The sequence below is a fragment of the Astatotilapia calliptera genome, chromosome 5, assembly GCF_900246225.1.
Source record: "Astatotilapia calliptera chromosome 5, fAstCal1.2, whole genome shotgun sequence".
In the NCBI taxonomy this organism is placed as follows: Eukaryota; Metazoa; Chordata; class Actinopteri; order Cichliformes; family Cichlidae; genus Astatotilapia; species Astatotilapia calliptera.
The window spans coordinates 28,140,057-28,164,123 of NC_039306.1; the positions used below are offsets into that span (position 1 = coordinate 28,140,057).

At 40.6% G+C, this 24,067-nt stretch overlaps 1 protein-coding gene across 1 annotated transcript in view; it reads right to left on the minus strand.

Moving 5' to 3' along the window:
• The window catches only part of suclg2 (succinate-CoA ligase GDP-forming subunit beta), a 102,760-nt gene that overhangs the window by 36,102 nt on the left and 42,591 nt on the right, over nucleotides 1-24,067 (minus strand). Inside the window, exons 6-9 of the mRNA XM_026168671.1 lie at nucleotides 23,052-23,141; nucleotides 21,065-21,161; nucleotides 14,924-15,085; nucleotides 13,646-13,788 (exon numbers count right to left, since the gene is read on the minus strand). Coding sequence (XP_026024456.1) covers nucleotides 13,646-13,788; nucleotides 14,924-15,085; nucleotides 21,065-21,161; nucleotides 23,052-23,141 — 492 coding nt within the window. The remainder of the gene's footprint in view (nucleotides 1-13,645; nucleotides 13,789-14,923; nucleotides 15,086-21,064; nucleotides 21,162-23,051; nucleotides 23,142-24,067) is intronic.

Below are 24,067 nucleotides of genomic sequence, written 5' to 3' on the forward strand. Positions count from 1 at the left end.
GTGATGTCTGTGTTGTGTGTGTAAGGTCGGGGGGGGGGGGGTCCTTATTTAACTGCAGGGCAACCTGCACGTAGCGAATAAAGCCTTGATTGATTGATTGATTGCTTTAGATCAGAATTACGCAGTAAGCAAGCAGTTGGTTCTCCTCATCAATATCTTGGATGTGTAAATAAAGAAACTCTTTTTGTAAATTCATCATCCAACTATGCTGGTATATCAATATAAACAATATACATGATATATTGTAAACTCCTGCCACTACATTTAAATTACAAAGTGAGCTCTGAGTGCAGGCCTACTCCCTGCTGTATGAGCATGCAGTGGCCTTGGTCTCAGTCCGTTGCAACCCTTGCTCCTTGCATCCACTATGACAGCAATGGCAAACATGCTCAGCTTGAGGGACTTTAAAACCCAGTGAGTGAATCAGCAAAGTCATGGAGGAAATTCTATAAAAATGTAGAATCAGCACTTAAAAATGTGTGAATGTGACATCGTATAAGAAATGAAACCCTAGCTGCCAGCAGACTTCACCAGGTGGTAATGGTAAAGTTGAGCCCCGAACACAAACTACAGAAATGAAACTGAAATAATTTATTTTTATTTCAAACAATCTCAAAGAAATAAAAACATTTTTTTCCCGTGCCTTCACAGTACTTTTCCATTTTCCCTGCGAAAATCTCTTGTCCATCTGTATCTTCCTCTGGCAGTAGCAGATAGTGACTGAGATAATAATGGAGGAGAGCCGTGTTCAACACTGCCTCTGCTGCTTGGTGAACAAGGCAGACTGCCACAGCAGCAGACAGTCATGTCAGCTTGGACAGAGTACCAGGAATTGAACTGGATCATGCAATCTGATAGCAAATTCTTCCAACCAGCTGTCACTTATGGGGAACGCAGGGACAATAAAATCTGGATAAGGGAAATGTGCCGCAGTGCGTACTAGCAAAATGGCGATTAAGGGTTTAATATATGAGATTTTAAACATTAATAAAACCGCACACAACAATTTGCTGTGTAAACATGTAGAAGTGTAATGTTGTCCTCTGAAGAAAATGAAATCTGTCAGAGTTTATCTGATCGGAGTTTTGATAGGCGGGCCGGCCACAAGAATGGAGCGAAATGAAACTGTGAGTCACTTCACATACAGCACTGTGAAATCCAGATAGCAGAGTACCAGTCTGTTTTTAAACAACAACAACAACAATAATAATGAAGTATTTTAGTTATCGAAGAGGGAGTAATAAAGTCAAAAGCAAAACAAAAAAACAGCATCACCTGCTGAACAAATACTAATAGCATCAGTATTGGCCTGACAATCATTATCATCATTTGGTGGTTACTCAGTTATTGATCTAATTCACATGCACTTGTTTAATTTCATTGGTGAGGGTGATGTGCGCTTTTGTTTAGGCCTGATGCTCTCGCTCTTATGCACCAACCAGCACTTCTAAACAGGGATGGAAATCCAGAACACAGTTTAAATTATCCTTTAAAATAATATTCCTAGAAACTTTGTGTTATTTGACAGCTGCACAAAGCAAAACAATGACATTAAAGTCCCATTTGAGTCAAACTCAGCAAATGTGTGATAAAGAATCAGACCTATAGCAGAACTGTTTAGGTATTGGTATCAAAAACTATTATCCATGTCAAGATCCTTTAATGTAACTTTACCTTAAAATTAATACAGGAAGTATAGAAAAAGACCATTTTTCTTCTCATGTGTGCAGATCCAGTACGCCTAATGCTAGTGTGTGCGCCTCTACGGGTTTTCAGTCTTCACACAGATATAAGGCCATCTATCCTGACCCGGAGTATGGAGACAAAACGCGAGAGGCGATTTCTCTGGAGATATGACGAGCCAAGCGTTTTATGGGAGCCTCATCGTCTTTCCATTACGCTTGATAATAAAGAAGTGTGTGGATCAGACAAGAGGCTCGTATCAAATCAGGCCTGGAAAAGCCAATTACTGTGACAATAATCTCTCGCTGTACTGCTGCCGGCATGTCTCGCCATACAAAGCAGCAACTACCTGAAACATGACGAGCAGGGGCGCTGAGAAGAGACAGGACATCTAAACAGATAGTGTATCCAGGAACGGTTTATGAAGCGACAGCATCTGTGGGAAGGCGCCGCATTTTAAGAGCAAATGCTTTGGGATTTTCAGAATTTGGGTGGCTTTCTTTTTGAAACTACAAGCATTAGCACAATCCTACTTTTATTTACTTACAGTGTGGACAAAGAAGCTAAAACAGTTGTCCTTTAATGTTGCTCATTCTGAGGACATTATAGAGGTGCATGGCACAAAGGAGCTAGAGGAAAGGAGATGATGTTTTAACCTGTGACCCTGTCAAAGCTCATGAGGCATCAACAGCAGAGAGGGCAGTGGGAGGGGAGGTATTTAGAGCCAAGTCTGACTAAAATCAGAAGGTTAATGTGAGTTATTCAGAGCCTAGGGCCTTGTTAGAATAAACGCAATCCCTAAGAATGAAATCTACAGGCAAACACACCACATGCATACACAAAAAGTGGTGCAGATTAAATATGTTCAGATAAATATCACAACAGCAAAAGAAATAACCTAACATATTCTTAAACTAAGCGTTGATATTTCATGCAGTTTCAGTATTTTTAGTCTGCTGTGTATGGAGGTGCTGCCTCAGCCCCAGCCGCAGTGAAAATCCAGCACAGAAAGAAGCAGCGTGACCAGAAAAGACAGTTAAGTTCACATATTTCTGGAAGCTGGCACAATTTTTCGCAGTGTACCAAAACATATTCAAGTTTCAATTTCATGATGAATAAATGCTTAAAGTGCAGAATCTCAGCTCTCATTCATGCGACTGAACAAAAATATTGTGTGATAATATTGTGTTCAGCTGCAGAATCCTATAACACAGCAGCCTGCAGGAGCTGGAAAATGTAAACTGAATGAAATTTCAGAGTTTGTTCAAGCAAATACATGCTGCTATTAAAATATTAGCCCTTTTTAAAGTACATGCATCTCCTTGAGTGATGAGTGATGAGTGATGCATCTTACAGTGACTCATACTGCAGTTAATGAGGTGCACTTTGGTCACCTCTAGCCAAAAAGAGCTAGCTAGCTGCCATGTTTGCTCGTCAAACTTTCGCCAGCTTTCACTGAAATTAACCTGCGCACCACCGACCTCCACCTTGATAGCATGAGAGCAGGAGAGGGTACAGTGTTTGTGGTGTCAATACATGGCTCACCGAGCACGATTGATCTCATCGACTGAGTGTTCGAGTGGCCACATATAATCCACCCCCTCCCGCGCCTGTGTGCACACATACGCGCCAGAGGAGCATGAAATGAGGGAGTCACATTTCTGCAGCAATGTCTCTCAGAGCTGCACAGGGAAAAGTCTGTGATGGTCATACTCTCTCAAGTCTTGGAACATGGACAGATGGAAGGATGGGAAGAGGAGGCAAAGGGTGGAGTGATGACAGCAGATGGTTTGGATGGAAGAAATCTTCATTTACTCAACACTCAGAAGAGGAGAACACTGGCTAGCAACAGCATGCCACATTTAATTTGAGCCATTATCGTGGGTGACTATGTTGAAACCCTGTGTGGTGTGTAAACACAACAAAACTGCTGCATTCACGCTGTGATATTCAGGGCGAAAAAGCATCGGGGTTTAAACTGGCACGACAACAGGTTTAAGTTTGAAGCCTTTTAATTATTCTCTGAGTTTTTTGTAGCCAATAGTGAGATGTAAAATACATGCAGATAGATGCAATGACCAATACGATACAGAGTTCTAACAAGGATCTGCCCAACGTGATAATCACTGTCGAAATGATTAAACTTTACAAAACTAAAAATGTATTTCCACTTCCTTTATCATCAGGTGAAAAGGAGCAGACGTAAAGCCGCTTTCAAAGAAGCAAATGAAAATAAATGAAGAGCGTCTTTGGTATGCCCTTCCTCTGAGTGCTTGACTTCACAAGGTTGCTCAATCACATGCAGCTCACCTCCCTGTGGCATCCAAAGGCCCTATCTGATCGCTGACTAGCTCCCCCTGGCCCCGTGGTGTGAACCAGGTGCTGTGATGACAAAATGCTCCTGGCAGCAATAAGAGAACAGAGAGAGCAGAGCTCAATTAGCTCAAGCTCCAATCCCAGATCCTCTATTGATTTCCCTCGGATGAGGAATGGCAGACAGGAGAAAGCTCAATCAGACATACCCATGGGACCCGTCTCCCTCTTTGTCTTTTCGTCTCTGTGTGCATGTGTGCACGAGTGTGTGTGTCTCAATAGGGGACAAATTGGTGCCAAGTCAAGGTGCTGGGATGAGGTGAATACATTAGCGATCCACGGTCTTCTTGAATACATGATGGTTAGGTTAATAGTGTTGTCTGCTGATGGTGCTGTGGAAAATGACATGAGTCTTTAAAAGCACGCTGTGCTGTTCCAACCCAGATCAAGTGGAGAAGACGACAGCTCCCTGAAGGGCAAATCAATCTGACAACTCATCAGTTCCATTGTACATGTCTGGACAGTTCGAGCCCTCAAATTAAGCACAGAAATAAGAGAGAGAGTATACAATAGTTAGTCTAAAAGTACTGTTTGTTCTTCACTTACGGCTTAAACATCCCTTTTCTGTGGTGGAAAGCATATATTTTTGTGCTTATTCATCATGCCTGTACATTTGACTTTTTCATTCTCAGTTCACATCTCATTGACCTGTCTCAACATTCACCCACTCAATACTGCTTTCAAGAGAGCACGCTTGTGCGTGTCACAGATCTATTTCACTCTCGTTCAATCTGCATTAAAGCCACTCACGGAGCAGCCTTTAAATTATCCTTGCTAGGAGCGAGGTGCTTCACATTTCACAGTTAAGGCTGAAAATGACACAGAATTACATGCAGGAAAAAGTTCGTTTCACCCCTCCCTCTCTCTTCAACACCAAGGTGTGCAAAATTTCTCTCTTTCTTTCCAGCTTTTTAATCGCTTTTTCTCTCTCTGCCCTCATCCGTGCTCTCACTCCTCCTTCAGCCAATTGGTAAATGACACTTAAAAGTTAAGACTCTTTCCACTTCAGACAGCAACAGAAAGTGACCAAAGCTGGGCAGCATTTGACCCACATCAAACCCAGGTGGAGAGGAGGGTCAAACCACACAGACAGACCCGCGGTGTTTGTTTAACCTGCATCAACGTGCCGACAGAGGATATGCATTTGTAACTCAGGCTCAAGTCCAAATAGGTCAAGTACTTCTGGCATGGTGTGCTTATACGACCTACTACAACATACTCGTTTTCTGAGACTTCTGTGATTCTGGTTAAGATAAGAAACTAGTACAGAGTTGTCATGATACTACATTTTTAAACTTGATACTGACCAGAAAATTATTGATAGTTGATACTCTTTCTGATACCATGAGGTGAAAAAAGCAAAGGGAAAAGGCACTTTTTAAAAATAAAGATTAGAACAATACAAACAATAATGTAAATGACAGTGACAGAGTAACTGAACTCTAAGATATCCACATATGAAGTATTTGTGCAAAAAAAAAAAAAAAAAAAAAAAACCCTGACAAAAGCCAAAATTTTGTATGCTTCTGGTGACTGGGCACCATATTTTTTGTACTGATCAAGAGTGTCGGGTTACTCAAAAAAGTAATGTATCACACTTGACTCATTAGCTTTCATAAAAGTGACACAGGATATTACTTAATTACTCACCAGAGAAAGTAATTTGTTACATTGTTTCCATGTTACTCTGACAAATGACCTGAGACGCACTCTGTAATAAAAAAGTACAAGTTAACATAAATTTTTGGCTACAGTCCCACACACCAACATAAATCCCAATCCTAATGAGGACACACATACGAGCTTTCTTTTAGTTTTTACGTAAGTAAGCAAAACTAAAAACACCAAGTAAAGATTAGAACTAGCTGAGAGAAACTTTAAAGGCACAGTGATCCTACTGTAGAAACATGTACAGGTGGAAATTTAGGGTTGATATTCAGGGTCAGGCTGCTGGGCCCTTTAACGTCAGTCTGAGTTTTTGGCTAGCTTTGTGTTAGCATGCTGGCTGTGCAGTAGTTTCTGTTTCTGGATGCAGTTCGCATTTCATCATCATACTCTTGTTCTTTCATGCAACACATATAAAAGTAAAGCACATATTGTAGTTGCTAGTAGACTTTTCTCAACTTCATTCTGGGAATTTACGAAAAGCATTAAACTTTATACACATAAATACTTGCGTTATCCTGTTAACTGCCTCTATTAGACTTAAAGACAGGCAGAACTTATGCTGTTTGTTTCCTAGCTTCCTCACTAATGTTATAGTTTAATAGTTAGCCACTGCCAACAACTGCTACCTAAATAATAACTTAGCATGTGGCTAATATGGCTAGTAATAATAGTTAAATGGCTAATATTAACGTGTTTCCGGGCGTATTAACATTTTACTGTTAATCTCAGTGTTACGGGATCTTTACTGGCCTCTCAAAATCCCTCATCTGTTCCGAGCCTGAACTGCTTCAAAACCCAAATAGAGAAAATTAAGAAAATATAGTTAGGCTGGTTATAAGCATAAATCTACTGCTTTCATCCAACACACTGCAAAGAGGTATAAGACACCATCTGCAATTCTCTCATGTTACAACTGCAGCACAGTTTACAAATGTAAAGCTAACAGCCAAAGCTAAACATGCACAAGCTGAAAACAGAAACAGAGCTCTGCCAACATTGGTATTGATTCACACACACACACACACACACACACACACACACACAAAATGCATATATCTCTATAAACCGAAACAAGCATGAATCCATATGCCATCTCGTGTCTCTACCAATCAACACTTCAACACACCAGCTGCTGTGTGTGACATGTATTCTCTTGGTTTCATGGGTGCACTCATTAAAACTATTGGGGAAAAATGTGATAAAAAACAAACATCTGCTTCTTCCTGACTTCTCTTGTTAGAAGTCATGTTAAAAATTGTGAAACACCAAAAGTTAATTCGGAAGCTGAACTTAAAATACTGCCGTGAGGTAATGTCAATGGAAAATTGTATTTAGTAGTCAGTATAATCTTTTAGTGATATAAGTTTGCATATGGTAGAATACTGCATGTAGTTATTTGTATTAGGAAATATTCAACCATGTATACTTAGAGGCATATAATTAATTGTGTGTGATCTCTAACAGGCTGCAGGCTTGGGGTGCATCCCAGGAATGCACCCCCACGTCTGGGAGCATGAGAGCTCATACCTTGTTTTATTGTTTTACGGCAGGATTAACGTAGCTATGTCTGTTTTAGTTTAAGTGCTTCTTTACATATAGATGAACTGCTGGACTTCCTCACCATGTTATCTAGGGTGGGGGAGACTACCCCCTTTCCTGACCAAGGATGTACCTTTTGTGCTCTCATGACCCTTTGATCAGCAGGACACACACACACACACACACACACACACACACACACACACACACACACACACACACACACACACACACACACACACACACACACACACACACACACACACACACCTACTGAAGTATAAATAAAGATTGGGGCAGTTTCTTAGTGCGAGTCTCAGTCTGGAGGCTGCCCTTGCTAGCAAGAAGTTCTGTGTGTTTCTCTTCTCTGAGTCTTTACTGAAGAAGTGTTTTAGAATATTTTCCCTAACAGGTAAGGTCTCATCAAGTATGTTCACCCATGCTGCCTCAGCCTGTACATGTGTATTTTATAAAGCTGCACAAAGGGGTTTTGAACTTTTGCCCTCAATCTTGGGAGCTCAGAATGGAAAGCACTGAAATTTATACGCACATGCATTCAAAAACTATATGTTCAAATAGCAAAGAAAAGGTGAATACATTTCACAGACTATCGCCAGGGTCAGTGTACTCTAAGGTTAGCCTATAATAGAAGCTTCTTACATTGCTGCACTGATTTTAAATGAGCTGGAGACGAAAAGGTCCTCAAAGACGCACACAGAACCTAACCCTATATCCATCACTACGGGACTTAAATGCACTATAAGCAAATCTGCAGGAAAACACAATATGAGATGGAGGCTTTCTCAAATGACCTACGCAACCAGTAACTGGAAAACAGAGAGCCACAGCTCCCTCGGAGCGCACAAACTGTCTGCCTGTCTCGAGCAGTGCTCACTCTTCCTGCAGCTTGGCCTCAATATAGCTGCCCCAGTGCGTTGACTGGACTAAGCATGCGTCCCTTTATGTCTGGCCCCCTATTTAGTACTTGTGTAATACTCTGCACACTGGGAATGAACCCCATTACTGAGGTAGCTTGTTTTCTTCTTTCTCTCCTTTTCTCACCAGCTCGCATTGCTTGTGTTTATAACACAGGGGACCAGAATCTCCCAAAGGCCTTTGGCTCCAGGCGGAAAGGTGATTTCTTTCCTACTAAAATAACGCAGCATGGGACTCTAATATCGCAGGTGACTGTTGTGATTAAAAGTTGTTTGGCTCCCATGAGGACTACGTGTGTGTGCGTCTGTATGATGTGGCTGTGCCACGACACAAGCATTTATCTGCACCTATTTGCATTTCTTAAGAGTGACAGGAAGAGCTGTATGGTTTTCATTGCAAACTGTGTTGTAACACCCTTAGGAAACAGCCCTGTAACACAGAGCTCTTTTCCTTCTTTTCAGTGAGGAAAGGATGATGGGCTTTTCATGACACATTTCTCTGGCTCACCTGGCTTGGACCTGAGCCCTCTTCCCTTTTCTCTGTCTGCATACATGTGGAGCACACTGGACACGGGTACAGACATCTCCATACAGGGATGAGAAACAGTGCCTGGGCACCTGCAGGATTTAACTAGCAGGCATGAAACTGAAGGTAGCTCTTCACATTGACTTTAACAGGATTTAGTGAGATGAAAGTCTGCTGGGAAGAAAGAAGAAGCACAAAGAAGGAGAGATAAAAGGTGGAGAAGGAGAAGCAGAAAACACAAGAAGAACTAGTGAAATGACAGACTAGCAGGAGCAGACAGGAAATGCCTGGGTATACATCAGCACATAAGTAGTGGTGTATAACACCAGTAAAGACTGTTTCACAGATAACATAAGACAGAGCTGGAAAGGTAGTAATAGTGGTGTGTTCCCTGTAGAGGGTGAGATGGGGCTTAGAGCCGGCAGGGCTCGGGAGTGTCACTGCAACAACGAGGAAAGTGGTTAAAGGGGAACCACAGGTGAGTTAAAGCAGAGTCACTGAGCTGGAAAGAGGTAAAATTGTGTGTAGTTTTCTTTGAGGGCAATGAGGGGGGCTGGAGCGACACGCATAATAATCCCACACAAAGAGAGCGAGAGGGAGGGAGAGAGCAAGTGAGAATGGAGGGAGAGCTCTCTGAGGGAGAAACTCGAAATTACATACACACAGGTGAGTCTCAGCATTTCAAACTGCCTTCACACTCACACTCACACACAAACCAGTGCGAGCTAAAAGATGTTTCACGATCGGCAGTGTGATTATGCAACGCCAAAAAATGAATATGTACGCGACTCTTGTTTTTGCCTCAGAGGCGGGTCCCCCCGGCTGACTAATGCTAATGTGCCCGTCTGTGCCTCTTCCACCTCATAGCGTCCCTGCTTCACCTCAAACAACGCAGAGATGTGACAAACTACTGCAGTATGCAACAAGCCTAAAGGTAACAATGTACAAAGAAGAAAGAAGAAAATCTGTCATAAGACGCAGAAACAAACACTGCCTGTATGTTTAAGGTCACAATGTAGGAATAGCTGTTTTCATTATTATCATATTTGATACATAAATGTGTAATTTCCCAGTTTTATATTATTTACAACTTTAAACACATTATACTTTTGTTCTTTCTTTATCGCCATCTCTTTGAACACACGCAGAAACAACTGAGTGGGCGGCAGAACCCTGACAGCTCGCTCACTCTGAAAATTTAACTCTCCTTCGAGCAACACCGCAACACCACCTTATTCTGGAAGGGGAAGACGTTATCTACACCGAAAGCCAGTTCATTTTTAAAGTCGGACTGCTTTGGATTCTGTAGTTTTCATAAATTGTAAAATGGAAATTGGGAACTGTCGGTCAAGAAACAGAAAGAACCTCAGTATTCATCCCCAGGATCACCGCGCTGCCTCTCTGCTGCAGACTTTAGTTTGCATTACAGTAAATTTGGAACGAAAGGCTAATCTGTAAACACATGACATGCACAAACTCAGTGTAATGTTAACCAAGCTTCCCACACACACTCGTGAGTCAGCACGACATGTTCATTTACCGACAGGCTGCCGTACGTGCTTATTTTCTCATTCATCTGAAAACACAGAGTTTGCCGTAGTCGAGGATAAGATCAGGGCTTTAGATGTTTCGCATTGTAATAAACCTTTGAAAAAGGCTCCTTTATGCACTCGCAGTGAGACGCATGAATATGGGAATGAAAGGTTAAAGTATTACGAAAACGCTCGGCCTACTTGAATAGAATATTAATTACGTAACGGCGACACAATAAATCACAAAATAAGCCGCCTTGACAATTAGTAGGTTGATATAATGGCGGCCCTGATACGGGCATCTAGCCACAACAAGAGTGTGTTTTAGGAAAATGTCATCATTTACTCTAGCCTATAAAAATTATAGAAAACAGCCTTAAGCCCGGAGAACAAAATGGATGTTGAGTTGGACAAAACATCCATCTGCCACCTTCTTTACGGCACAGGCGCAAGGCAATAACGAGGTTATTTGGCTGTTGGTATTTGCTGCCTGCTCCTGTGCCTACAGGTGATGTGAGGGAAACCTTAATAAATTCAGGCATTCTGTCATCAAACTGTTCCACGCGTGGATGTGAAGAAAGTGGAGCTATTTATTTTAGCATGGAAGATAAATATGTTCCTGTTAAAAAAGCCGGGGGCCTAAATTCAAACAAACCTTATTGGTCTAGTAGACCCAGCTGAGCTACATAACATCTCACATAGTTAACGCGAACACGCACTTGCACACACTTGGGTAGGATGGGGTGGGGGGGCTGACATACAGCTCTATGATTCGCTTATTTTTCTCGCATTAATTTCATTCCCACTTTCTTTCTCGTCTTGTTCCCACTTCTCATGCGGTATCCCTCCATTTTATCGGTTTTCTCTTCCCCTTTCATTCACAACATAATAATTTGAAGGTAATGAATGCTTTAAGGGTAGATTCTGGGGAAGTGAGCAAACAAGAAAAGGAAGCCTTTGTCATCTCATGCTCCATCTCTGCTATTCAGTGCCAGCGGTACACTCGCGTCGCATCCACTCCTCTCAGCACAATGAGCCTGAGACATCAAAGCGGAGATTGAGAGGGAGAGAGCGCGAGGAAGACAGAGGGGAGGGAGGGAGACAAAAGCGGAAAAAGCAACCGAGGAAGAAAGCCAGAAAGAAGAGACGGACCCCAAAAATACCTGTTTTTCCCCTTCTTTTTTCTCTCTGTCATTACAGTGTAATATTTCCTGCTGAATGGGCTTCTATCATTTTTTCTTCGCAGGACATAAACCATTTTAATCTTGGCACTCAAAAGTTGCAGTGGTTCCTAATAAAAAAAAAATGTTCACATATGCAACAGAACATTTCTGGCCTTCCTCACAGCAGCTACCAAACTCATTTTATTCAGTGCCAGTGGAAGTAAGCATTCCTATAAGGCACTCTATCAACACTATTATGCAAAAGCAGCAAAAGTTTTGTTTTTTTAAATCAGTAGAAAAATAATGATGTGAAATGCAAGTAGACCAGGCTGTCTGAGACTCTAAACTTTGAATAAATACTAAACAAAGGGCTGCGCATTTGAAGGAAATAAGCACTGAAGCCTTGATGTTTAAGGCAAATAAGGAAAAACAGAATTTACTGACGCTCCGAGCCGATCAATTTTGCCTCGGCACCTCATCCCATCCACGTTTACCCAGGGTATGATTTTACTGTTACTTACTGCTCATATATCCTTTAAATATTTGGGAGTAGTAATTTGTGGGGAGGAAAAAAAGAAAAACCAAATGCAAATGAGCAGCATGCTCTTATTGTGAAATGATTAACATTCCCTCCACAGATCAGAGCAGGTTTCTCAGCTCCCCTGGTTGAAATGCTAATGGTGCTTCCAACCCAGTTTAATGTCAATCCTCCTCTATTTTTTTCCCTGTTAGGGAGGAGCTTCCCGTCTCCGTTTCCATACACAGCAGCAGGAGGGACAGGCAGCAGGTCTACTCCCCCATCTGGATTTGGGGAATCAACCCAAGACAAAAAAAAAAAAGAGAGAGAAAGAGGAACAGGAGGAGTGTTTGATGGTGAGGGGGCCAGTGGATACAGACTAAAACCTGATCTCGCCTTTGAAGATATCCAACTTGTTTTAAAAGGGTATAATAATAATAAAAATGTGGCTCCCTCAGGGGAAGAGAGCAGCAAATCTCCCCTGTTGATTGCATTTCTTTTTTAACCACCATATTCATTTTTATTTTTCTCCACAGTCTGCCGGGCTGATTTTGTGAGACCAAAATCGATCACACAGTGGATTTTTCGAGTCAGGCAATGTATCACCTGCTGGAGTGTTAAGGTTAGCAAGTTTTTAACATTCATCAACAAAAGGTGTGCAACACTGCTACCATGAAAAATCCTACTTCAGTGTTTCGAATGAGCTTTAGATGAAATAAAGCTTTCTGGTATGTGTAATATATACAGAATATCTATTTTAAGACTAGACTATGTATCACATGCACTTACAGCGTACTGTAGCTGTATTGTTTAGTAACCTGTCCTGGAAAGCCATTTGAGGAAATTCCAGCTGGCAAGACAGCTTTTTAAACTAGATGCGAAGCTAATTCTTCAAAAATATGTACTGCCAAATCAAGTCAGCATGTGCTTTTTTTTAAAGAAAGATTTTTAAAAAAAAAGTGAGCTGAGGACTGAATTTCAATCTAATTCTACTCTGTATTCAACACAACCAAGTAGAGACGCCCCAGAGAGCGAACCCGTGATCATTCCTGGGATACAGGAGTGACAGCAGTGAGGGATTTAGCGATGTGATAACTGTCAACACACAATCAGCACTGCGGTATCGTTACAAGGCTTACGTTGTTTAGCTTGGAATTATTAGCTTTCCGAACATGGAGCAGAATCACTTGTAAAACACCCCGAGCTGCCACTCATTCACAGCCGCGAGAATTTCTGTCGCATGCTTTTCATTTAAAGTTTTATATGTGCATTAAATCTGAGCTGCATATGCGCCCGTTATTGCGTGTTCACAGCGCACGCGGTTGCACGTCTTAGCCTTTCTTTACAAGCGCAGTTACTGCAGAATACAGAGCGCCAATTTATCATGCCACAGTAACTGAAATGATGGCATATAATCACACAGCCTCCCAGAGTCTGTTTTCCTAAGTTAAACATGGGCATATGCCAAGGTCCCCAGACTAATGAGTTGCACTGACAAAGCTCTAACCAGACAGATAGAGCTTTATGAATGTACTGTGACAAAATACATGACTGCAATATCAAACGCAATTCAACAGGTGGTAAAATTGCTTTTTCTTCCAAGCTGTGCTTTAAAAATCAGTAACCAATTTAGCTTATGTACTCAACTGTTACAGTCAAGCTGTTCAAGAAGCAGGCAAGCGACCTCTTTGTTAACAGTTTGTTCCTACCTTTGGGTCGGCAGTGAGCAGCTTAAAAGCCTCGTACACCTGTTTCTCTTTGACTCCACCACCCAGGTCCAGGAAGTTTGCTGGCTTTCCTCCATGCAGGTCAATGATGTCACACGTGGCCATGGCCAAACCAGCTCCATTCACTGTTACGACAATGTAATGTAATAATTAGGCACTCGTTTTTATGCACTTTCACATATTTGTGTTAACGATAATTGAGGCTAAAGTATAACAATTTGAACATTAAATAAAGGCTAATATTCGGATATTGAAACAGACGTGCCTGAGAACAAAGTGCGATACATGCAGACACGAGTTAATTAAAGTAACATTACTGACACTGAAGGAAAGATGGCATGAACTATAATAACCCGCAAAGGAATTCAGTGCTAAGTCATCCACTAAATACGAGCAAATAGCTGGAAAAAAATGCCACACTTAAAAAGTGAATCTGCTGGAAATCTTCTAATCAGAAACATTCAAGTCAAGCAACACAGAGAAAATTTGATTACAACTCAGCTCCCGACTTCAGAGAAGAGAGTGTTGATTAGAAGAGGTTGTGCTATGCTTTTGGACTGTGGACTATGTCATCATTTAGCCAACTGCCTGTGCCTCTGCCCTGCTGAGTTGTGCAGGAGCCAAGTGCACAAAAATGTCCTACATAATTTGGTTTAGCCAAGCTGAACTTGCGTCCTGGCAAGCTCCCCAACCGAGGTCTCAATAAAAGGGAAATTCGCTTTAACAGCTGTCACTTTGGTGGCTTACGGAGCTCTCAAGGAAGTTGCGGGGCCTTAAAAGCTGTTGTTACTTTAGGAGAGCCTGGGAGCTGGGGATGCAGAATGGGGTTTGTGTGCAGAATGGAGGAGAAGTGTTAACAGACAACTAATGTGTTTATGAGGCTACGGGGTAAGAAGTGAGAGCACCTGTTAGTGCAGTTGTACACTGTAAAAGCTTTGATTTATGACAAGAGAGGGGGCCTTTAATGAGAATGCTAACAATCTGGCTCACAGGAGACTTTCTGGGTGGATTATAGCTAATTAGAACGCATTGGTTATGGCAGCAATCCTTCTGGAGTCTTCAGAAAGCTGCTTGTAATGTGGACTGGAGGAGAGCACAGACTGCCGTTAGTTTGACTAAGTTTTAACTGTGTCTGAGCTTTTCGCTTACTCTACTTAAGAGACACATTAAAGCCACATGGCAGGAGGGGAGAACTCCTTTATTGGGTGGTGTATGTGCAAGCAGGTGTGTCGGGTCTGATGGAGAGATTCGCTTCCTTACCAAAGCAGGCAATGTTCCCATCCAGTCCGATATATTTAAGGTCCCACTTTGCTGCAGCCATCTCCGTGGGGTCGGCCTCCGTCATGTCATCCATGGCAAACACGTTTTTCTGACGGAACTCAGCGTTGTCATCAAAGTTGATCTTAGCATCAAAGCAAACCACTACGGTAAGGGATGGGTAAAAGACAGCAATGGGGGAAAAATAGAACAAGTGAGAAAGAGGAAGCAGAATCCAGACATTAAAAAAAAACCCTAATTACCATTTCTAAAACCTGAAAGTAATGAACTCCAGGGTGTCCCCTCAGTCTGCTGGTCTTAATTATTTCAGGCTCACTAAGGTATGTGGTTTTGACACTGCCTCTAAGGAAAAGACTATTATAGCAAATGGACATTTCCTTTACACATCAAAGAGTGTGTATTTCAAAGACTCTACACTCTTAAAGCCACCTGAAAATACCGCACACTAATAATGTAACAAATTAGTAGAAGCGCTTACACTTAAATAGTGACTCTAACTGAAAGGGATAACTGGACATTCAAAAGAAATACAGTTATTTGCCGTCTTGGTGAGAATTTGAAAAGTCACGTCTATTTGCTAAATTTGTAGCTGGAGCCAGAAGTCAGTTAGCTCAGCTTATTATTAAAACCAGGAAAGTAGGGGGAAAGGTAACAAATTCACCCCGATATTGAAGCTCAATTAATTTAATACAAAACCTAAAGTATAAAAATGACATCCAAATGGAGGACCACGTCTCCTAGTTCCAGTTTTTGCTTTGCTAACCAGCTGCTTGTGCTGACTTTATATTCTCCAGTCCAGTTTTCAGTCTCAGGCCTCACAGTATTTTCCACACTTTGCTTTAAAATGAACTACGGTAATGTTCTATAGCACCTTCAATATTAACTATTCCACTTAATGGCTAATTACATTTAAACATTCAGGCAATCCTGATGCGAAACTGAGGAAAGGAAGGAAAATATTGAAATGTGCAAATATTTTATGAGTGCAACATGAGCAACATACATGGACACAAGACACATTGAGCCGGCAGACTCTCCTGGGACTGGGGAGTCGGCATGCTGCGTCCTCCAGGTGAAGCGTTTTCCTCACTACACAATTCCTTTTTGTTCTGTTTTGACACATCCATTATTGCAGTCTATCTACAAAATGTATTCAGCTATTACCAAACGAGACAAAAAAATACAAATTTTCCACCCTTGAGAAATTTTCCTTCTCCAAACACGTCTGTCGAAAGCCTGCAAGAAAATAGCTGTGCTCCCTTGCGACGTGTGAACAAATCGAAGCAAAGAATGAGCTGATGTTAATGTGAAGCCCTTCTACAAAGCCTGCTTCAATCACAACACCTGCGTCTTCCTTCTTTAAAAAAAAAAAGAAAAAAAAAATCATACCCCTCGTATAAATTCAGTTTTTTTAAGGACTCATTTTCTGCATTAATATTCATAACGAATCACACAAAAACATTGTCGTGTGAGTGTTTGATAACTTTGAGCAAGCATCTTTTTTTTGAGGAAACTAAGGATCAAAGAAGTGATGCATCTTCTGCAACGCTGTAATAGTGTATGACACATCACACTCAATCTGTGTTCAGCTCCAAAGACAAGACAATCACTCTTATTTCTTTGAGAGAAAAATAAAAACAAAAACCAACGTTTGGCAGCGTCACAAGCGCTGGAATAATGCTTTGTGACTTCCTATAACAGCCTTCTCATGTGAATGACGAGCACTTGAATTGTTTTCCTGCTAACCTCCATTTTTGTCACTAGGGGAAATCAAGGTGACTGAAATTTACCCATATCTCTGTTCTTCTGTGTGACTGGAAGTGCTTGCTTCCAACAGGGATTACGCCATACAGGAAAAATACATCAAGAAATTATAGAAGCAGAAACTTTACTCTTACATTACTCTTACTGGACACAACAGTTTGCTAGTGCCTGCTACAAATGAGAGGAGGACAGAAATGTGAACTGCTCTTGGTGACTTTCAAATAAAGTAAGGGGCCGTGAAATGGTATTTTACTTTAAAATTGAACAATCCTGGTAGATATTGGATCCAATTGTATTCTACTGTGCAAAAATCTTGAATCATGTCTTTATCTTTTTCCTCCAAGAAGACAGACTTTCTTGTAATTTTTAAAAATTTTTTTGATCAATAGTGCTCCAGGCTTTCTGAAGGCCTTTCAAAGTTTTTCATTAAACCATTAAAAGTTGCCTTTTCTCTCCAGTCCTTGTACCTGACCATTTTCAGAGGAATTTTTGTCTTGTTAAGCCCTTTAACACTGACCTATGATACATTCAAGTATATGAAAAAAAAGTTACTCGACTCAAGGATGAACTACTGTTGTGGATTCATATAACTTGTATGTGAGTATCTTGGCATTATTAAGGAAACTGGATACATGGAGGACAAAAGAAGTAGCAAGCCTAAAAAGAAAATGAACAGACTTGAGATCCATCCACTCTTCATTGAATCAAGAATTCTTAATGAAGGGAAACGGGGTAGAAAAGGCCAAATACCACTGGGCTGAAAATTAGCGGCTGCAGGGCTGACGGAGTGATGAAAGCGCATTTGAAATTTTTGGTTCAACCCGTCTGGAGGAAGTCAGGAAAAACATACAACAGTGAGTGTCTGGAGCCATCTGTAAAACACAGTGGAGGCTGTGTCATGATTTTGGCTGTATTTCATTCACTTCAAATTTTGATCCATCAAGCAATACCATCAGGAAACTATCTGACTGGCAGCACTTTCATTTTTTTTAACATTACGATCCCGAACAAACCGTCAATGCAGTAAAAATATACCTGGATAGAGAAAACACACAGTGAAACACCATCACTCAGACACAACAGTCACTGTCCCCGGAGTCCAATCAGCAACATTGCTGAACTGAACAGGCAGCCAACATCCAAAGAAGAGCTTTGAATGTCCTTCAAGAAGCTTTGAGATCTATTTCTGAGGATTACTTCAGGAAATGCCAAGAAAGGTTTGCTTAGAGAGTTCAGGCTGTGCTCAAGATAAAGTTGGTCTTACCAAATGTTGAGTTTTAAGCTCAGTAGAATTTAATTAACTCTCTCTTTGCCTTATATATTGTATTTCCATGGATGTTTGCGTGTTTCAGTAAATCACTGCACCCCTTTTTCCATTATCCTAGCAAAATATAAAGAAATAAGGGGGGATTTAAGACTGTACTTCTAAATTACTAATCTAAGACACTTTTCAATGACTGAAATATCCCATCTTTTTATTAACTACTTTTAGGGCTGCCACAAACAATTATTTTGATAGTCGACTAGTCACAGATTATTTTTGCGATTAGTCGACTAATCAGATCATGCAAGTATTAGACGTAAAACTACAGCTTATTGCACCAGCAGCATCTGCTCTTATATAACTATCATTAGCTTACAGCTTTAAGTGTTTAAGGTGCTAACTAAAAATAAAGACAAGATGATAGTTTATTCAATTTGAATGAAATTTGCAGATTGTTTCAGTGAAGTTTAATAAACTCCTTGCTATCTAAAATATAACAGGACAACGGAGTATATTCTCGAGCATCTCACACTTCTGATAATCAGCTGTCTGCTTGACGTTTATTCAGCTGTGTAAAAACTATAACTTTGATCTCAGCCAAACCGATTAACTCAGGAACAAATAAAACACTAAAAAAAAGCCAAACAATAACATTTCCAAGTTATCTAAGTGACTTATATATCATGTTTAACCTGAGTAGCGAAAGACCGCGGTGGGTTTGAAAACGATTTGCCGGGAGTCCGGTGTTCTCACGGGCTCTAGTGAGCCTTGCCCCCGGCTAGCTATCGAGCTAGTGGGTAACAGACATCTCCGAAAACGTCGGAGCGCTTTTGAAAATATGTGGTGTCTTGATAAACTGAGCAGATATTTGAGGTTTACACAGCTACATTCTTGCCTGAAAATATGTTAAACGTTTATTTTGTGACCCAGAAAGAATAATAAGAGTAAAGTTAAAACTAACTAGCTGCCGCCATTGTTGGAAACTGAGCTGGGCTGCGCTATGAATTCTGGGACCAGTGTTGCCAACTCCTCAGTAAGGAAAATCGCTATTGGTTGTCCTAAAAGTCGCTAGAAGTCGCTAAATGACGTCATCGCCTAATTTGCATAATTGGTCATGCTAATCTAATTGTAACCTATGTTGTTGGAGAGAGAAATAACATCGTGGAAGAGACATAAAGTGAGTAAAAAACGTCCTAAATGCATTTAGAGTTTAGAACTACAAATTAAATTTCTTTTAGCAATTATTGTTTTTTTAATGTCACAATTCCAACCCTGCTCCTTTACCCGGGCTTGGACCGGCAAAAGTGACCCGAAATAGGCGCTCTGGTGGAGTTACTTTGTGTCTGTGTTTATAAGTAGTTTTAAACCTTGTAATCCACAAAACAGCATAACAGTAAAAGAGTAAAAGAAGAACTGACTGCGTTACAGCACCCGCTGCTTGTTGAGAGTAAAAGCGATACGTGCTTTCACGTCTTATTTTAGCGATTTTTTTTTTTAGAAAAAAAGTCGCTAAGGGGTCTGAAAACTCGCTAAATATAGCGACAAAGTCACTAAGTTGGCAACACTGTCTGGGACACAGCTCCTCCTTCTTCGGGGTTTAACGGCAGCTGGCATCCTTGTACATGCAGTGCTGCCATCTTCTGTTTCAGTCCGTTATTACACTCTTAAATCCTACTACTTATTCCTGCGTCTTTTGGTATCTTACAAAGCTTCAAATGACGCGTCGACTTAAATCAGTCGTTGACGATTTTGATAGTCGACGTAATCGTGACTAGTCGACTAATCGTGGCAGCCGTAACTACTTCTGCAGCAGCACAAAGTCAGACATGTTGATCAAGGCCAACACCTTAATCGTTTCTTAGAAAATTTAGCATTACTATTTTACAGTTTGTCATTTGGCTCATGTGTCTCATCTGATCATTTATACATGAAGTACAAAGAGTTAAGAGACAATATTTATTGCTTGACGACACAATAAATTTATCTTGAATATAATTACTGAAAGTTAATTTCAATAGACTGAGCGTGTAATAGGCTAAGCTTCACTCCAATAAACATTGTCGAGTGAAGATGATAATTGCTCAACCTTTTAATAATCTCCCTTTCATCCATTCAGAGACACTTACAGACATATTCCAAGTTAAGTACTTTTGGCTGAGCACATGCATTTGGAATAAGGCCAGTTTACAACGACACAATTATAGAAAATAATTCCTTTGAGAATAGAACAAGTGAACAGTATGATAAATTAAATAGTTTTTGTGGTTTCTAAAGTGCTTTAGGGGCATTCCCCGATGCAACGTTTTTAACTTGGGAACTACTATTTCTTCCTATTATTTTGGAAATCTTAACATTTATACTTGATATATTTATAAATATAAACAGCATTATTTGTTGTTAGCTTTCCTATAAAGATTTGCTGGGATTACACAGAACATCTTGTGCGCATGCAAAATATGAAATAAATATGAAAATAATAAATATGAAATAAACGCTGATCAATTCAAAAACTACAAACGGTCATGCAAAGTTACCTATGTCAATATATTTTTAATTATGATACTTTACTTTATTTCATTAATGCTCCACTCAGAGCCCATAAGAGTTTCACAGAACATCTCAAAGTGGTTAATCTTCGCCGACCATAAATTAAAAGGCTGCGTCTGAAGCTGCCGCTGCTGCTATTCGTAGTCCCTCATTACTTGCTGATGATAGATTATATGCCTTCAGTTAATCATCAGCAACTAGGAAACATCAACAAACATGAACATGCTGTGAATATGGAAAGCTCTGCTCCCTGAAGCCATTTGGATTTTGATCCAGACAAAGTCATGCTGACAAGAAGCTGATGTCAGTGTGTTGCAATTACAGTACACTTCACATTCTGAAATGCATTTAGACCAGAGGAGCGAAGTGCTGCCTCTGTCTCGCAGTCGGTGATTAATATGTGGCAGCATCGTGATGCTGAAATGCTGAGTTCTGCGTGTAAAATGTTTAATAGAAATTACAGACAGCAGGACGGGAAACATCCAAAGACACACATGAAACAAACAAACATACAGGCAAGTATGTTTTTAAAAAATGATACAAAGTACCTTGTCCTTCGGGAGTCTCTCCGAGAGGATTGACTTCAACTTGAGTGGCGTCGACTTTCAGGAACAGATCATAGAGCCTCTTAATCTGATCTGCTGCCTGTGAGGTCCACAGAGGACAGTAATTACCTGATGGTTCGGCTCTGAGTAGTCAGCCCTGACAAGGCTGCTCAGCCTCCCACACAGGCTACATAAAACATGGCAAATCACCTTCAACATCGCCGTGTCTTTTTATGGCATTAATGTGTAAGGAAGGCAAAGTTAAATTACCTGGTGTTAGCACACCTTTCACTTGATTGCACATAGATGTAGTATCGATGCATACCTGTTTTGCTAATGTGCCTTGTGCATTTAAAAAACTGATATTTACAATGTGGAAAACAAATGTTGTCAGTGAGAATACGGGATATTAAACACAACTGCACTTAAACATTATCAATGAAATCCTCCTTTTAAAAGGAACCTCTTTTTAATTCTCTATAGCTTTGCTTCTTTAGTGACAAAGGCAGTCTGACAGTGCAGACAGACGCGCAAAAAATTGTATCTGCACAAAGCTCCCGTCGCCACACAGCTCCTTCAAAACAGTAAAGGTATTTTAGAAATGCTGTAATTATGTCTGAATTAAACAGCTTGGCAACTGACAAACAGCAACCATGGAGAAGCGCACTAACAATGCACACAATTAACCAATAATTTTCTATTTCTCCCATTCCCTGTTTAAAATCAATTTCCTTTCAGTATCCAGCAAAAACAGGCCATAAAAAAGGATGCAATAAAAATGTCATCAAATCAAGTTTGCTTCACAAAGGCAGATTTGATTTTTACTTTTTTTGTAATTTATATATTTCATTATTCTATGTGCTAGGATTTGAGTTATCTGATTTCTCATGCCAGTCAGAGCTTGTGCAAAAGAAAACAAATTAAGCCCTTTTTATACTGGACAAACATCTGACTTTTCTCTACAGCGGGAAAGGGTACAGCTGCATTTATCATCGGTCAAATGACTCTAGTCTGCTTGACGGCGTTTCTGGGTATTTATCGGCTCTGCCTTCAATCTGCAGTGATGGAAACATGACTTGCAGATTTTCTGTCCTTTTCCAGCACAAAGCTGTGACGTCGGCTTACATTCTTGACATGGCATGCAAGGCCGAAAGTCTGGCTGCTGTGTGGCTTTAGGCCCACACTGTGAAGCCTTTCATAGCTCACAGACACTGTAAACACACCTGTCACCTCCCCGGCAAGGTGCCGTTAACCCACAGACACAATTCAGCCTTTTTTTATACTGTATATGGGCAACAGCCTGCATGGATTTGCTAACAATAGCAATCACACAAACCAGAAGTTAACGGTTTTTTCCAGTGCTCGTGACGGCAAATGTGAAACAACACATAGAAAATCTGAATAAAAATCAAAATTTGTGTAAATTTGCCCAGAAATAAATACTTGAAATTTTGCCATAAAAATAGGGTTTAATACTAAGAGGCAAAAAAAAAAAAAGATCTAAAGTAATCTTAACCGAGCACACATTTTATTCAGACTGTGAGCTTGGCCTACTGCTGTGCTATTCTTCCTCAGCTTTATTTTCAGAGAAAATGCCTGAACATGACTCAAAACTTTGGGGAGAGGAGAGAAAATGTTTGTTTCACTGTCCTCAAAATCATAACTGGCCCACTGAGATGAGTTTTAGTGGCTAACGCATGATTCACTCACAAAATCAGTGTGTGCCATGTTCTACCAAATAATGATATCGTTAGTACTGTAAGCTCCCTAAGCCTGGCACAGTGCTGTGCCTCACTGCCAAGTATGACAACAGACCACCTGGCAAGTCAGCATAGTATAATGACACTTCACAACTTGCCTCTGGAAAACTAATAATAGCCAAAGTATGGCCTATTTATGACTGGGCAAGCATCTGCCTGCCTACATATATATGAATGTCAGAATCACTGATCCTTCTTTGTGACTTTAAAGCCTTCCATGGGCCCATTACCTGTCTCTGCAGAGCTCCTTTGAAACCCAAATTAGCTGCCATGCGAAGTGCCTGGTCGTCTCTCACACCTTCAAAGATATCTATGGCTTCCTGGTAGATTTGTAGAGAATATGCAAGACAGAGGAAGACAAACAAACGAAGACAAGAAGTAAACATTAGGCTATATCCTAAATAAACTATGCAATATATTTCTGATAATCATACACAGAATGGACCAACTCTCTAACAGCAATAGGCTGTCTATGAAGATGATCACAATACCTCCCAAAAATATATCTAAAAGTGCTCATCACACTCATCAAACTTTTTATAAATGCTTATGATTATCTTATTAATGAGTGCTTATTTGTAGTAGCTGAAGCAATCCCTGAGGTACTAGTGGAGCATCTGCACATGTACGAACTGTTTCTTTCCTAAACCATGTCATTCATTTTCCTTTGTAGACCACAAAATACGTAAACTGTACAAAACCAGAATCAGACACCAGAGTTATAGCTTGCACAAAGCAGGAGTACAGTAACATGGTGTAACATAATAAAATTTCAGGGAGCATATCCATCACCAAGTGATCCAGATCTATCCTTTTAGATCCTTTACCCACATTCCACTGGGTTTTTATAACATGCAGGTAATTTATGCATAATGCATCGACTGATCTGTGGGAAGTTCTGGGCATGTGTGTTTATTAGGATTGGGCAATTGGCTCCATATTCAAATCGTTCTATCCTCCCCCTTTAGCACTGCTGATGACTGATAGCATCATTGTTGGCAGAGGAGGTTATCCGTCCTCCATAAAGCAGAGTGTGTGACCCAAAAAAGCACATGGTTCAGAGAGAAACGGTGGCTGATTAGAAGCTGAACATATATAAATAAGACTTGCTGGCTCTTTTACTTATTTACCTCACACCTACAGTTTTATTCCATTTAAAATATCTCACCTGCTTCTTCTGCACTTTTCACCAACTATTCCTATGCACGTTCTTCACTGACAGAAACCCCCGCGGGGAAACAAAAAG